Source organism: Antechinus flavipes, chromosome 3 (assembly GCF_016432865.1).
Source record: "Antechinus flavipes isolate AdamAnt ecotype Samford, QLD, Australia chromosome 3, AdamAnt_v2, whole genome shotgun sequence".
NCBI classification, from domain to species: domain Eukaryota; kingdom Metazoa; phylum Chordata; class Mammalia; order Dasyuromorphia; family Dasyuridae; genus Antechinus; species Antechinus flavipes.
The window spans coordinates 432,956,681-432,970,541 of record NC_067400.1 but is presented as its reverse complement, the minus strand read 5'-3'; the positions used below and the strand labels follow the sequence as shown (position 1 = coordinate 432,970,541).

General features: G+C 35.7%; 1 protein-coding gene across 7 annotated transcripts in view; it reads left to right on the top strand.

Moving 5' to 3' along the window:
- The window catches only part of TANK (TRAF family member associated NFKB activator), an 85,576-nt gene that overhangs the window by 8,713 nt on the left and 63,002 nt on the right, over positions 1–13,861 (top strand). The window contains exon 1 of one of the 7 annotated variants that reach the window (XM_051986283.1): positions 197–288. The exons of 1 other annotated variant lie outside the window; for it this stretch is intronic. Coding sequence is in view for 2 of the 6 variants with exons in the window: in XM_051986276.1 (XP_051842236.1) it covers positions 370–555 (186 nt within the window). In the remaining 4 variants the exon portion in view is untranslated. Of the gene's footprint in view, positions 1–196; positions 289–368; positions 556–13,861 lie in introns of those variants that run through there. 5 more of the 7 variants (XM_051986276.1, XM_051986277.1, XM_051986278.1 and 2 more) reach the window with 5 other exon arrangements.

Sequence of the window (13,861 nt, the reverse complement as noted above, 5' to 3'; positions counted from 1 at the left end):
CCGTAAAACGAGGTGGGTTGGACTCTGAAGTCCTTCTGGTCCTACATCTTTGGTCCTAGTAAACTTAGGGCTTGGGTTGACCGCTGCCTTGCCTCTTATCAACAAGAAAAGCTGTGTTAGCGGTGGTTTTCCTGGACTCCTCGTAGAGAGAAAAGAAATGCTCACAAGGGGTTAATGATTCCGCTCGCAGGAGTTGCCCTCTGAACTGGAACCGAAAGCCACTTCCGGTTATAGTCCCGGTTTGGGTGCTGCCAAGCTGATAAAGTTGGGGCTCAGAATTCCTGGACTGTGAGTAACCACAGGCGTTCCTCCCGGAATGGTGGGCCGGCCGTCCCTGCGCCGTCCCTGCCGGGGGTCTGGGCTAGTGTGATGGGGGATGGGCTCGAGCTGGGGACCTCGCAAAAGAGGAGAGGGCTGGGGCGGAGCCCAAGGGGAGCCTGGAGTTTGTCTACAAGTCAGCACAGCTCGCCCTTGCTCTGCGTGGGGAAGAGCCAAGTGATTGCACCTCCCGGCCGGCGAGCGCGCACACGCACACGCGCGCACACATCCGCACAAGTATGGGCGCGCACGTTATCTCACCCTTTCTCATACTATCACATCATCATCTCACACATACTTTCAAATACTTAGTCTCACACACTAACGTCTCACTCATACTCCAATCTTCCATCTACTGTCAATTCTCTATCACACACTTTCTTGCACACTTACTGCCTCATGCGCTCACTCTACCACCCTCATTCTCACACACCATCTCATTCGCTAACACTGCAACACATATCACACATTACTTTCACACTGCCACAGTATCGCACATCAGTTTACACACTCACTTTCTTGCACTCTAATGCAGTCACTGACTTTCTCACACTATATATCACACGAATTCTGTCATATACACACTAACTCAAGCCTTCTCACACAATATCATAGTTTTTCACACGTTGTTTCTCACACACATAGAGCAAGAAAGGGGAAGGGATTTTCTAATTAAACTTTAAGCAGATCACTCTCCTAACCTCTCTTCCTTAGTTTTTCATCTGGGCAATGGACATAAGAATGACTTATAAGAACAATAAGGCCCATCAATTATTACTTCTCCTGGCTTCCTTTAGTGACAATGGAGGCATAAGAATAGCAAATTATTGTTGAAATAGAGATGTGGTTTAATAATTTAGTGTCTGATTTTATTTAATAGCATCTACCTCACAGAGTCGTTTTGATGATGAAATGAGATAGGATTTGTAAAAATACTTAGCACAGTACCTAGTACATAGTGGTATGATGTAAATACTTCTTTCTGCCACCCAGCCTTTAATATTAAATGTGATTTTAAAGTTAAAGAAATTACTGTTACAGAAGATTTCAAATATGAGTATACAAGTTTCCAAGTATTCTGAGGAGCAGTTAAGGATAGGAGATAGACCTGTGATTTAATTGATATAGGAAATTCCCTGATGAAGAACTCTTCCAATGCTATTGGGCATGCACTTTGAAGACAATTTAGTGTAAGAGAATTGCCTAGAGTAGAGATGTAAAGCATGTTGAAAGAACAAATTAAAGTGTAACTGAGAAATAGTTAACAAAATAAATAATACAATAGAACATAGATAATGTTAATGTGTAGTTTTCTAAATTAATATGTTCAGTCCATAGGCGTCTTTATGGATTGGATTTAGTGATCCCCATTTTAATTTGAGTTTGAATCCCCTAGCCTATTCAGTGAAAGATGATTATAGAGCTATTCTTTGTCAGAGTTGGGAACTTGAACAGAGATTCCTGACTCCTAGGAAAGCTCTTTATCCACTATACCTTGCCAATCCTCTGCAGTTAATATACTCTGAATCTTAATAGGCTTTAAGATAGTGTAAATAGGAAACCACTAGAATCTCAAAACATCAGTGTTAACTGTTCCATAATATTGCCAACTTGGTTCTGTTAACTTAGAATTTAACCTTTTTAATTTAACTTTAATTAACTTTCATTTAACTTAATTTAATTTAACTGTAAAAGCAGTACTAGTCAAGGTTTAAAGAAATCTGTGAATATAATTAAGTTGAAGAAAAATTAACTGCTCCTATAATGGCATATTTTAATTACCAAAAAGTACAAAAACATAGCTACTTAAAAGTTTCCTTTATCTCATAGGAGATTTTGACAGTATGTTACATGTAAGGAAGTAATAAGTGTCAAATAAAATTTACAATGAGGAAGAATAAGATGGTTCCCCTCAGCACAGATCAGAGATTTCAAGGGTGAAATGATAAGATAGAATTCTCATTAAGACACAGAAAAATTATTTATCAAAAAACATGAACACAATTTTTTAAAAGGACACAAAATTCTCTGGAATAAATCCAAATTAATGAGGAAATGATTCTCATGGTACAGTGGTAGTGGACTAACAGCAAGAAATATATCAAAGTCTGGGTCATTTTCATTCCTCTTGAGGATGAAAGGGAAAGAATGTTATTGAGAAAGAAGGTAATTCTTGCTAAATAGTCTTTCTTTTCTTTCTTTAGCAACATTATAAAAATATAGCTTCTGCCAAGAATCGTTCTTCTATGTTACAGTATGACCCAAAAAAACCCAAGAATGAAACTTCTGGTGAAAACATCAGTTTCATTCTTTTGTCACTTGCTTCACAACATTATAAGGGAAATTTTATCATAGAAATCATTGCTAAGACTTTCCACCCTAGCAGTAATATCTTACATCCTCCATGGCATCTTAACATTATTCTGAAACATTTAGGTAGAACTGGGAATTGAACAAAAGTATCCAATTAGGACAATTTTTCTTCTTTCAAAAGAATGAAAACTTATTGAGGACAGAAACTAGTTGCTTTTGTTTCCATATCCCCTCCCCCAAGGACATAATAAAGGCTTACTAAAAGCTTGATTGATTAACTAACATTTATAAAGCAATTGCATTGTATCAATCATTGTGCTGAGAGTTGTCTTCAAGGAGCTCCCATTAGAACTTGTTGAACTTTAATTTGGTTTTGTATTGGAGGAAAACATATTTTGGGAAGAGGAAATTTGTGAGAAAATTTCCTTTTGACTTTTACAGATGATCAATCCAACAATTTTTGCATACTTTGAAACTGATGTCCTGAAACAGGTTCCATAATTCAGCAAATAATATCTCCAATGAATTGTGGAGTATAATATAAAATGATGTCAGAATAAAATATTGACTACAGAAAGTGAATAGCTATTATTATTCATGTGACTGAATATTAGCTAAAAGAAGTTGAGTTTGGCTAAGCAGATCATTTGGATAGTTTTCTTTATGGTGTAGCAATATAATGCATAGCTTTCGGTGACATGACTGAATGGCTATGCTCTTATAAAAAAGAATTATCTATTTTTCTTTTACTTTTCACCACAGGTATTATTAATCATAATTGAATGTAAAGATGGATGTGCATAGTAAAAAAACCTATTATCCAAACTTGACTTCTAAAACCTCTCACTTGTTCCCATTCTAATTCCTTCCATGTGGATTTATTGGGAATGATTTTGTTTTTGCTTTTGTTTTCTAACTTAAACTTGCAGAATTCAGAGCTGGAAGGGACCTTAGAAACCATTTCTTTTACAAATGAGGAAACTGAGATACCACTCAAAACTATTATGAAGAAAATCCTTTATTAAAGCACTAAATGAAAGTGAATTGTCTTTGTTATCTGGATTGGTTGTCAAAGGACTAAATTCAGTATCCTCTTTATCTGCTTAAATACTTTTTGAATAAATACCTTTTTGAAGATGGTTTTAAAGAGTGTTAGTTGTAGAAGAAATCTAATTCTTCACCAACATTTGACTTAATTGCTTCTCATAAAGGAAATATTTCTTGGTAAAAGTTGAAGTGATGGTATTTGTTTGATTTTTGTAGTAATCATATTTTCAGCCCACTAGTGGGCACTTTGATAAGAAGTGAAGTTATTTGGTTTAGGAAGATTTTCCATAAAGAGGGAAATAGGTTTTGGGAAAGGTATGATGTAATAGCAGGTCAATAGGCATTAAGCATCTACTATGTGCCAGGTATTATGAGTGAATGAATCACTTATTTAGCATAACGATAGGTAAAACATAGTATTAAATTTGGGGGTGAAAGAAATGTAACACACAACCTCAAGTAGCTCACAGTCTAATAGGAAAGAAAATTTATAGAAGATTCAGCAAGTCAGATAGAAAAGTCTCATGATCCTTAGGATACAATGACAAAAGAGATGGTTGCTTGTTTTCCTTTTGTTCTCCAAGAGGATCAAAGTGACATCACTATGTTAGAGTTAAATTACAGTGAATCCACCTATGGCTGATCAGACTACTAGTTCAAACTCGGAATGCTCTGCTACAGGTTAGACACAAATAGTCCATATGAACATTTGGAGTAGCTTCTCTAATTTTGCGCATCTTATGTTTTCTCTGAGCTAATTGAATTAATTGTGCTTTGCTCATAGAGCATAGTACTTTCTCTGATGAGGACACGGCATGCTGGGTGGTCCTGTGCCAGTGTCTCCCGTGTCATACAATCGATTTTAAAGTTCTTAAGAGATACCTTGAGAGTGTCCTTGTATTGCTTTTTCTGACCACCTTGTGAGTGCCTGCCTGTGTGAGTTCTTCACAAAATAATTTCTTTTGGCATGTGTACATATGGTATTTGAAGAGTGTGGCCAGCCCAATGGAGTTGTGCTCTCTGCAGTAGAGTTGAAGTGCTTGGCAGTTTATTTTGAGAAAGGACCTCAGTGTCTGACATCTTGTCCTGCCAGTTGATCTTCAGAATCTTTTTTGAGTGAAAGCAGATGGTAATGCCATCTTAATGTCATTTCCACTGATAAAATCAGTTCAGTTTCTAATACTGAACCAATTGACAGTGTCAAAAGACTTCAGTGACATCTCCACAGATATATTCTGGCAATACTATTCTGTACCTTCCTTTTCCCCACTAAACTTTATGTCTTTTGTTTTAAATATTTTATACATTTATATATTACTCTCACTCTATGAGGAATCTTTTGTAACATAAAACAGTTAAATAAAACAAATGATACAGTGGCCTCATTTGAAATTTCACTCCCCCTCACATACATACCTCTTTATTTTTAAAAGTTAACAGAACTCTTCCCTTCCAAGAAAAGGAAAACTAATTTCTTTTTTAACAATTTCCACAGTGACTGCACACAAAAACATATATGTCTCATTTTATACCCTAAATCTGTTACATCTTTATAAAAGATGGCATATTTCATCATTGGTTCTCTGCAGTCATGAGTGGTCAATCTATTGATCATGGTTCTTGTCCTGGTTCTGCTTATTTCATTCTTAAATAGTTTATAAAAGTCCTCTATGTTATAATATATTTCACATATACAAATATATATTACAAAAATACACACACACACACATATATATATATGCATAAATATACATATACATGGTGAGGTAGTAGTGGTGATATTCAGCCAAGTCCAACTCTTCCTGCCAACAGTATTCAGAAATATGCTCGGGTCTTTTTGATTCCAGACCCAGTGCTATGTCCATTACAACAACACCACCACCACCACCACCACACACACACACACCACACACACACACACACACACACACACACACACACACACTTTTACTCTAATCTATTTTAGTTGTGGGACAGGCTACTCCCTGAAGCAAAAAGAGAGGAGCACTGATTATCTTGACCTTTTGGTTTTATTTGGGCCTATTGTTGCCTTTCTGGAACTTTCTTTAAAGTTCACACACCTTGATTAAGGTCTCTGGTTGAATTCTTTGCATTGATAAAAACTTCATAACTACACAATTATTGAATCCAATCAGAAAACCAAGATATATGATGCCAACTCCTAAGATTATTTACTCCCTATAAAAATCCTATCTGTATCCTCTTTCCTTGCCAAAAACCCTATAAGAATTTACCTCGCAGCTTAGCAGCATAATAAATCTTTGCCTCTTAAAGATCTGAGCCTACAAATTCTTTTGAGATACCTCAAGACATTGATCTGAAACCCCATTATACCTTTGGGGCCAACAGAAACTCTTGAACCTCAATAGGAGATTATCCAAATGTGGTCTAGTTGGGTCAAAGGGCACATAGCTTAGTAACTTAATGTATATAATTCCAAATCACTTTCCACATGGAAAAGGTCCATTCTCAGATTCACCAACAGTTTATCAATGTGCCTGTTTTCCCACAGTCTCTCCAACATTTATAATTTTCTTAACTTGTCATTGTTTTTTTTTTTTTTTCCCTTTTTGGGTGTGAGGTAGAATTTTAGAATTGTTAATTTGCATTTTTCTAATCAGTAGTGATTTGGAATATTTTTTTTCATGATAATCGATAGCCTGAATTTCTTCCCTTGAGAACTATATGTTCTTGTCCTTATATAACTTACTAATTGAATAATAGCCCCTTTTCTTGTACATTTGTTTCATTATTTTTTTTATCATTCCTAGCAGTTTTTTTTTTAAAACAAATAACAAATCCTTATCTCAGTAAGGGATTTTGTTGTTGTTGTTTGTTTGGTTTTTTGCAGAGGCAATTGGGGTTAAGTGACTTGTCCAGAATCTTGCAGCTGAGAAGTTGTTAAGTGTCTGAGCTCAGATTTGAACTAAGGTCCTCCTGATTCTGACTTCAGGGCTGGTGCTCTATCCACTGCTACATCTAGCTGCCCTTACAATCTTTGTTTTTATCAAATATTATACTAGTCTTTACTTGTAGCTACATTTGCTTCTGTATGTTCCACTGATCAATCTATTTTTTTTTTTCACCAATATCAAAATGGTTTTTTAAAATTACAACTTTGAAATCTAGTTTGAGCTCTGGCACTTGGGTCCCTTTTGTTCCAATATCTTTTCATTTTTTCTTTTGAAATTCCTGATCATTTTTTTCCTCCATGTAAATTATATTTTTTGTTTGTATTATGAAATCCTTTACCAAACTATGGTATTGAAAATTAAATTAACTTAAATAGCATTGTCATTTTATTATATTGGTTTTAGCGTGAGCAGTTAATGGTTTTTCAGTTATTTCTGTTTCTGAAAAGTTATATATAATTGTATTTATATAGTTTTGTGTCTCTTGAAATGAAGATCCCAAATATTTTAACATTTTGTAGTAATTTCCAATACAGTTTCTCTTTTTGTTTCTTCTTGTTAGGTTTTTATTGGTATTATATATAAGTATTGGTGATTTGTGGATTAATTTTAAGTCCTGCAAGTTTATTGTTACTGTTGCACTTGATTTTTAATTGCATTCTTAGAATTCTTTAAGTATACCATCATATCTTCTGGAAGAAATGATAATTTTGTTTCTTCTTTACCTATATTTATCTAAGGATGATGCCAGAGTGCATTTGTTTGGAAACATTGTTATTTCCAAGACTCTTAAATTCATGGTCCTGGGCTCTTTCTGTTGGGATCAGAAAAGAAATAGTGGTCAAGGTTGGAGAGGTGACTTGAGCTGCCCAGTACCCTCTCTGCCCAGACTTGTCTTGCTGTTTAAGTTATTTTGGCTTCTCTGCCCCTTGAGTGATAGTTAGTAGGCAGTTGATAAAGTTGGCTAACTCCCTTCTATACTATGAGTCAGGGATACAAGGAAAGGCAGAAACAGGCCCTGTTCTAACAGAACTTAAAATTTAATAGGAGACAGCATGCAAACAACTGTGCACAAGTTGTGTGTCTGTGTATTTGGAAAGAGCAACAGTAACTGATGTGTGTGTGTGTGTGTGTGTGTGTGTGTGTGTGTGTGTCTGTAAAGAGTAATAGTAACATATATATATGTGTGTGTGTGTGTGTGTATTTGTACATACACACATATGTATATATAGAATACTAGAATTCTTTGGTGTGGTGCTTGAGAAGATTCTTATGAGAGCAGGTGGAATTAGTAATTTCTCATGGCCCTAACTGTCATTAGTTTCTTAACTCTTGTTGCTTGCAGTGACTTTCCCCACCTACACAGCAGGTGTTCTTTGCAACCCCTTCCTACTTGGACCACCAGTCTGATTTTCAGATACATAAAGAAAAAAGACAAGATGCAGATTCTTCTCAAAACAATATAAGCAGCTACTAAAATGAGCCTTCATTAGACTTTAAAAATTATGTTAATTTTACACAATATAGAACTCATTTTAAAAAATAAAGTATGATTATTCCATAGAGGGAAGTCCTATATTTGTATATTTCAGTCATGCATAATAGAAATTATAATATCTTGTTCCAAGGTATCTGGGAGAAATTAATGAAAGGCACATTTTTACATAGTAATTATAGAAAAAGAATACATTTTTTACTTTGAACCATACTCTACTTATAGTATTTTTCAGTCCTTTTCTCCTCAAAATAATCTTACAAGTGAACTAACCTGTCAGTAAAGTGAAGAAAATCTACCTGCTCCAAATCAGTAAAATTCCCATTTGTTTTCATTTACATCTGATTTCAACTAATTGTAATAATGTCTTAAATGGTTTCCCCATTTCAGTCTTCAATCCACCCTAAACTCAGATGCAAAAAAAAAAAAAAAATATGGTTCAGAAATGGTGAGGTCTCACCATTTAATAAAAAAAAAGCTGGAGAGATCTCTAGAAGCAAAGCAAAGTTTATTATACATTCTCGAGAGAAGGGTGTCCCACCCTTCAAGCAGACAGTCAAAGGGAGGAAGCACCCTCGGGGGCAGGGTCAACACTTTTAATCCCTAACGCAAATACCCCCCTCCCACCACTGACCCTCATCCTTATTGGCTGAGGATCTTACATTCTAAACACGGGAACTACCCAAGAAATTGAAATTGACCATAAGTACATAGTTGCCCATATTTGACTGAAACAGGGAGACACTGATGTCATGGAAGGATAGCAGGAAGGGGACTTCGGTATGCCCTTAACTCAATCTTCAAAGTTCCTTAGGCTTACTCAAACTCTGAAGTAGATGAAGCCTTACTCAATTTTCACAACTGTCTTGAAAGATCTCACCTCATCTCATTCAAAAACAAACAAACAAAAAAAACCTTCCTACAGCACAGGAATTACTGTGTCATGTACCTTTTACAATGTTTTGCTATTAGTAGATGTTTAATAAATTTTGTGGACAGAATTGAATAAAGAGAAATCGTGATTAAGATTTGAAGACCTAGGCCTAGAGCCTCCTGGAAGATTCAGTGACCAATGACAGACTGACTCTTAAAGAAACAATCTGCAATATGAATAGTTGAAGTAAGAGCCAAAAAAGGGAATCTCTGCAGAGGGATTAAGAAAAAAATTCTCAGGATCATTTACATTTATGTGTACCCGCATCTTGTCCTTCCAGCTTTCCAAGTTCCTGCCTTCCTTCCCCACCCCCACCATCACTTCCTCCTTTAAATTCTTTATGGACGATGGTACCATTTTTGTATCTATAGCTCTCTCTCCCTAGATACTAACACAGTCTTATACATAATAAATGTTTCATTACTGTTAGATGAAGAAATATTTGTTGAACCAGATTCAAGGGAGGAACACTAGCACAGTTAATGGAGATAGCTGCATTACAGTTTTGTCCAAAAATCAAAGAAAGTGTGTCTGGGACCCCAAAGAAAAGGATCTCAGAAACTAAAGGAGAAACGGTAAGGGCAAAAAAACAGATTGACTTTGTGCAGACTGTATGTTAGAAATAGAGTGGATCAACTAGAAGTTGGTGCCAATTTTTCTTTTTCAAGGTTTAGAAACTGAAGGAAGAGTCTGCTGAAGGATATGGAATTGGGGGGTGGGGGAAGAGTGACAACAATTCCGGATAAGTGAGAACAGAGGTCAGCAGCACTATGTGCCTATGTTTTAAGAGAAACTCATCGTGAAGAATACTAACTACTTCCTGAAAAAAAGAGGTGATGGGTTCGGAGTGCAGAATAAGATATATATATATATATATATATGACATAGTGCATTTCTTTTGCTCGACTAAGAATATTTGTAACAAGACTTTGATTGGGGTTTTTTGTTTATTTTTAGCCCATTAGGATAGGAATTGGAAAGAAAATTGATTTGTTTAATAAATTTTTAAAAAATTTAAAAAGTAAATGAGGTCCATATGTATAGAATGCTACATGTAATATATCTTTCTAATATGTTACTTTTGTGAAACCTTTTTCTTTTTGCCTCTTAAAATTTTTTTATTATAAAGTATTTTTTTGATTATAGCAATTTTTTATTATAAAGTTTTTTTATAGGGAGTAGGGGAAAGGATATATGGAAAATGTGATATGAAAACATGTCAATAAAATTTATTTTTAAAAATAACTATACCTGGAAGACACTGTCTGATGTTTCAGACTTCTATGCTAACTGTGCAACACGAGACTATTATAATTGTCCTCAATTACATATACATTAATAAATAGATCCTCCAAATGCTTTTCAAGTCTAGCAATATTTCTATATCTGCTGTTGTTATGCCACAGTTCTCAGTTTCCATAATTTTCCTGATCTTGTCCTGACTCAGTTTCCCTGCTTCTCAAAGCTCAGTCCTGCAAAACCTCCCCTCCCTCTTTATCAGAATATTTGTTAAGGATAAAAGATCTTATGTTTGAAAATGCCTCTCCCCATCTTAACAAGATGCCTCTCTCCGTCTTTTGGGTTCCTCCCCTCATGCCTCCCTTCACCCTGTCAGAACCAGATTGTCAGAGTCCTGTTCCCGCTCTCAGTGCCCTGACTCCACCCCCACCTCAGTCTATCCCCTGATATATATGTCATTGAGAACTCTTATTGTTTGCTGGATTCTTGGAGACAATAGTCTCTCATTCAATCCTGGGACCAAACCATGGATCCATTTGGTCCCAGTAAATCTCTCCCATTTAACAAATTACTAAATACTCTCTAATGTCTATCTTGCTCAGTTTCTCTGGCATTACACTATAGATGTCAGAAAAGAATACTGTTGGAGAATAGTAGGAAGTCAGGCAAAGTTACTATCCTGAATTTGTTTTTTGATGTTTGTAATTTTCCTCCTTTTAATCTTTTGGTACTAGCACAGAGAAGCTAATTCCTCCAGTAATCCAGGGAGTGGAAAAGCTTTTAATCCATACTAGTGGTTCTCAAACTTTTCTTCTTAGTGTCTTTATACTGTTAAAAATTACTGGGGATCTGTATAAAGAGTTTTTGTATATGTTAGCTACATTTTATAGCTATTTATATATTAGAAATAAAAACTAATTTTGAATTTGTAGACTGTGTGAAAGGATTTCAGACACCCCTAGAATTCTCTGGACCACACTTTGAGAATCACTTGTCTATACCGTCATTTTCCTGTGTTGTGACATAACCTATAAGAATTCTAATCCACACATTGTTTGATCTTTTATTTTAAAAGTCCTGTTATTATGTATATCAGATCAGGACATACTCAGTACAAAATGAAGTACAACTTTGTTGTTTCTTTATTCACAATGAAAGATGCAGCTAGAAGAAATGGAACATAATATGCTGAGCCTGGAATCAGAAAGACCTGAATTCAAATCTGCCCTCAGATGTTGTCTAACCTCTGTCTGCTTCAATTTGCTCATCTCTAAAATGGGGTAATAATAGGACCTACTATACAGAGTTGTTGTAAGAATCAAATGAAATCATATTTATAAAGTGCTTAGGACATGCCTAGCATATAGTTGGCACTTAATAACGCTTGTTCCCTTCCTCCCTTCACTATCCTAAAAATTAAAGTATTGGCTGTCATTTAGAGAGTTAGTTGTGTCATAGAACACTTAAGAACAGATGATGATATACACATGGTGGAGAAATGGAAGAATACAGGTGCAGTCTGTTGCCAATGTTACCGGCTGCAGTGAATATATCAATATGAGGAGAGAGATATCAGGAAATGACTGGTGTAAAATTCAAAATGCATTGGTAAAAAAAAAAAAATTGAAACTACATTGAGCTTGCTTTGGCAATTAAAAAAAAAATATTCTCCAAAGTAGAAGTTTATCAGAAGTAAGTGTTCAAAATGACTCTAATTTCTGTTCATAAATAAGAAAGAAAAGTTTTTTGTTTTTTTTTTTTTAATTTGTCTGTGTAAGAGTGAGAGAGGGGTGTGTCTTTCAAAACTGGGACTAGAGTTTGAAAATTCAGCATGGACTGGAATCACATTGAAAACAGCATTCAGTTTGGTCATTTGGACTTTTGTCTCTTGAAAAGTAATCAGAACCTACTACTACTAATTTAATAATAATAATGGACATTTGAAAGGCAGTGTCTTTCAAACAAAGGATTGTTGATAAATGACTGGCCTAGCCCCCTGAAACTATAAGTTATTGACAAGATGATGATCTGCTTTGTTAGGGGAGTTTCTTTACTGGGAGTTCCTTACAGAAATGAATTTATGAGTTAGAAACAACTTACTTCCCTCCTTAAAAAAAAAAAAAAATCATTGTCATTATATATGTAGATATACATTATATATTATGATGCTTTAAGGTTTAAAGTTTTACATTTATTATCTCATTTGAACTACATAATAACCCTGTGAAATAGGTACTCCAAGTATTATTCCCATTTTATAGATGAGGAAATGGAGATTCAGAGATGTTGAATTTGCTCATTGTCACATAACTAGTACAAGGTGACAGGATTTGAATCAATGTCTTTATGATCAAATTTAGCCTCATTCATAACAAGCACTCATAAGTAAGAAAAAGCAATACAAGTACACTCTCAAGAGCTTTAGAATTGATTTTATGATTTGGGAGATACTGGCACATGATTACCCAGAATTGTGTGCTCTCAGAGAAGGGCCTGGGCTCTGTAGGTAAAGCAGAATTGAATTAGCTCAGAATGTAATGCCGGAGAAACTGAGGCAATAAAGATTAGAGAGTTTTTAATAATTTATTTGAAAGGGAGAGATTTACTGGGACCAACCAAATGGATGCATGGTTTGGTCCCAGGCCTGAATGAGACTATCATCTCCAAGAATCCAGCAAACAATGTGAGTTCTCAATGACATATATACATACATATATACATATATATATATATATATATATATATATATATATATATATACACACACACACACACACACACACACACATACATACACATATGGCTCCATATATAGGGGTAGACTGAGGCAGGGGTGGGGTCAGAGTGCTAAGAGCAGGAATGAGACTCTGACAGGGTGGGGGGAGGCACCAGACATTCTGGGATTGGGAGAGGCATTTTGATAAATAGGGAAGGGCTAGGGTCATGATGTCTAAGATAGAAGGTCTTTCTCCTTATCTGGATCATCATGATTAGGAGGGAGGGGTGATTTTGCGTGATTGAGCAGAACAATTAGAAACTGAGGCAGTACAATTCAGGGAAACTGAGGCATGACAATAAAAGAGAACTGTGGCGCAACATTCCACTCTCTTCTGAATATTCAAATCATTGAATTACCTTCCTCTAGGTACCTAGGAAAATCTTAGTACCATAATTTTGACTAGCCCTATGTAAAACAAATAAACCAAAATAAAACTAGAAAAATGCAAGGACTTATGGCAAGGACAAGTCTCTCTCTGATAACCCCAGAGTTAATCAGCAATACACAGGCTCCCTGTTGCAAGCATGTCAGGTCCTTTGCAGTTGGGGCACCATCTTAGCCAGAGAATCCAGTTTGAAATAGACAGTTCACTGTGAGTTAGATCTGTGGTCATTTGTTCATTTACCTCAGCCTTTGCTTATATAGGGAGTAGCAGTGCTCAAGATAGTCATGCTGCCCATCCTAAGAGGGGCACTTCAAGTCTGTCAGTGACTCCAAAAGGGGAAAAAATGGGGCCTGGAGTAGCTCCACCTGTCTTCTTTCAATAGAACAGGAGCTATCTACTAAGATCCAGATTTCTGAGC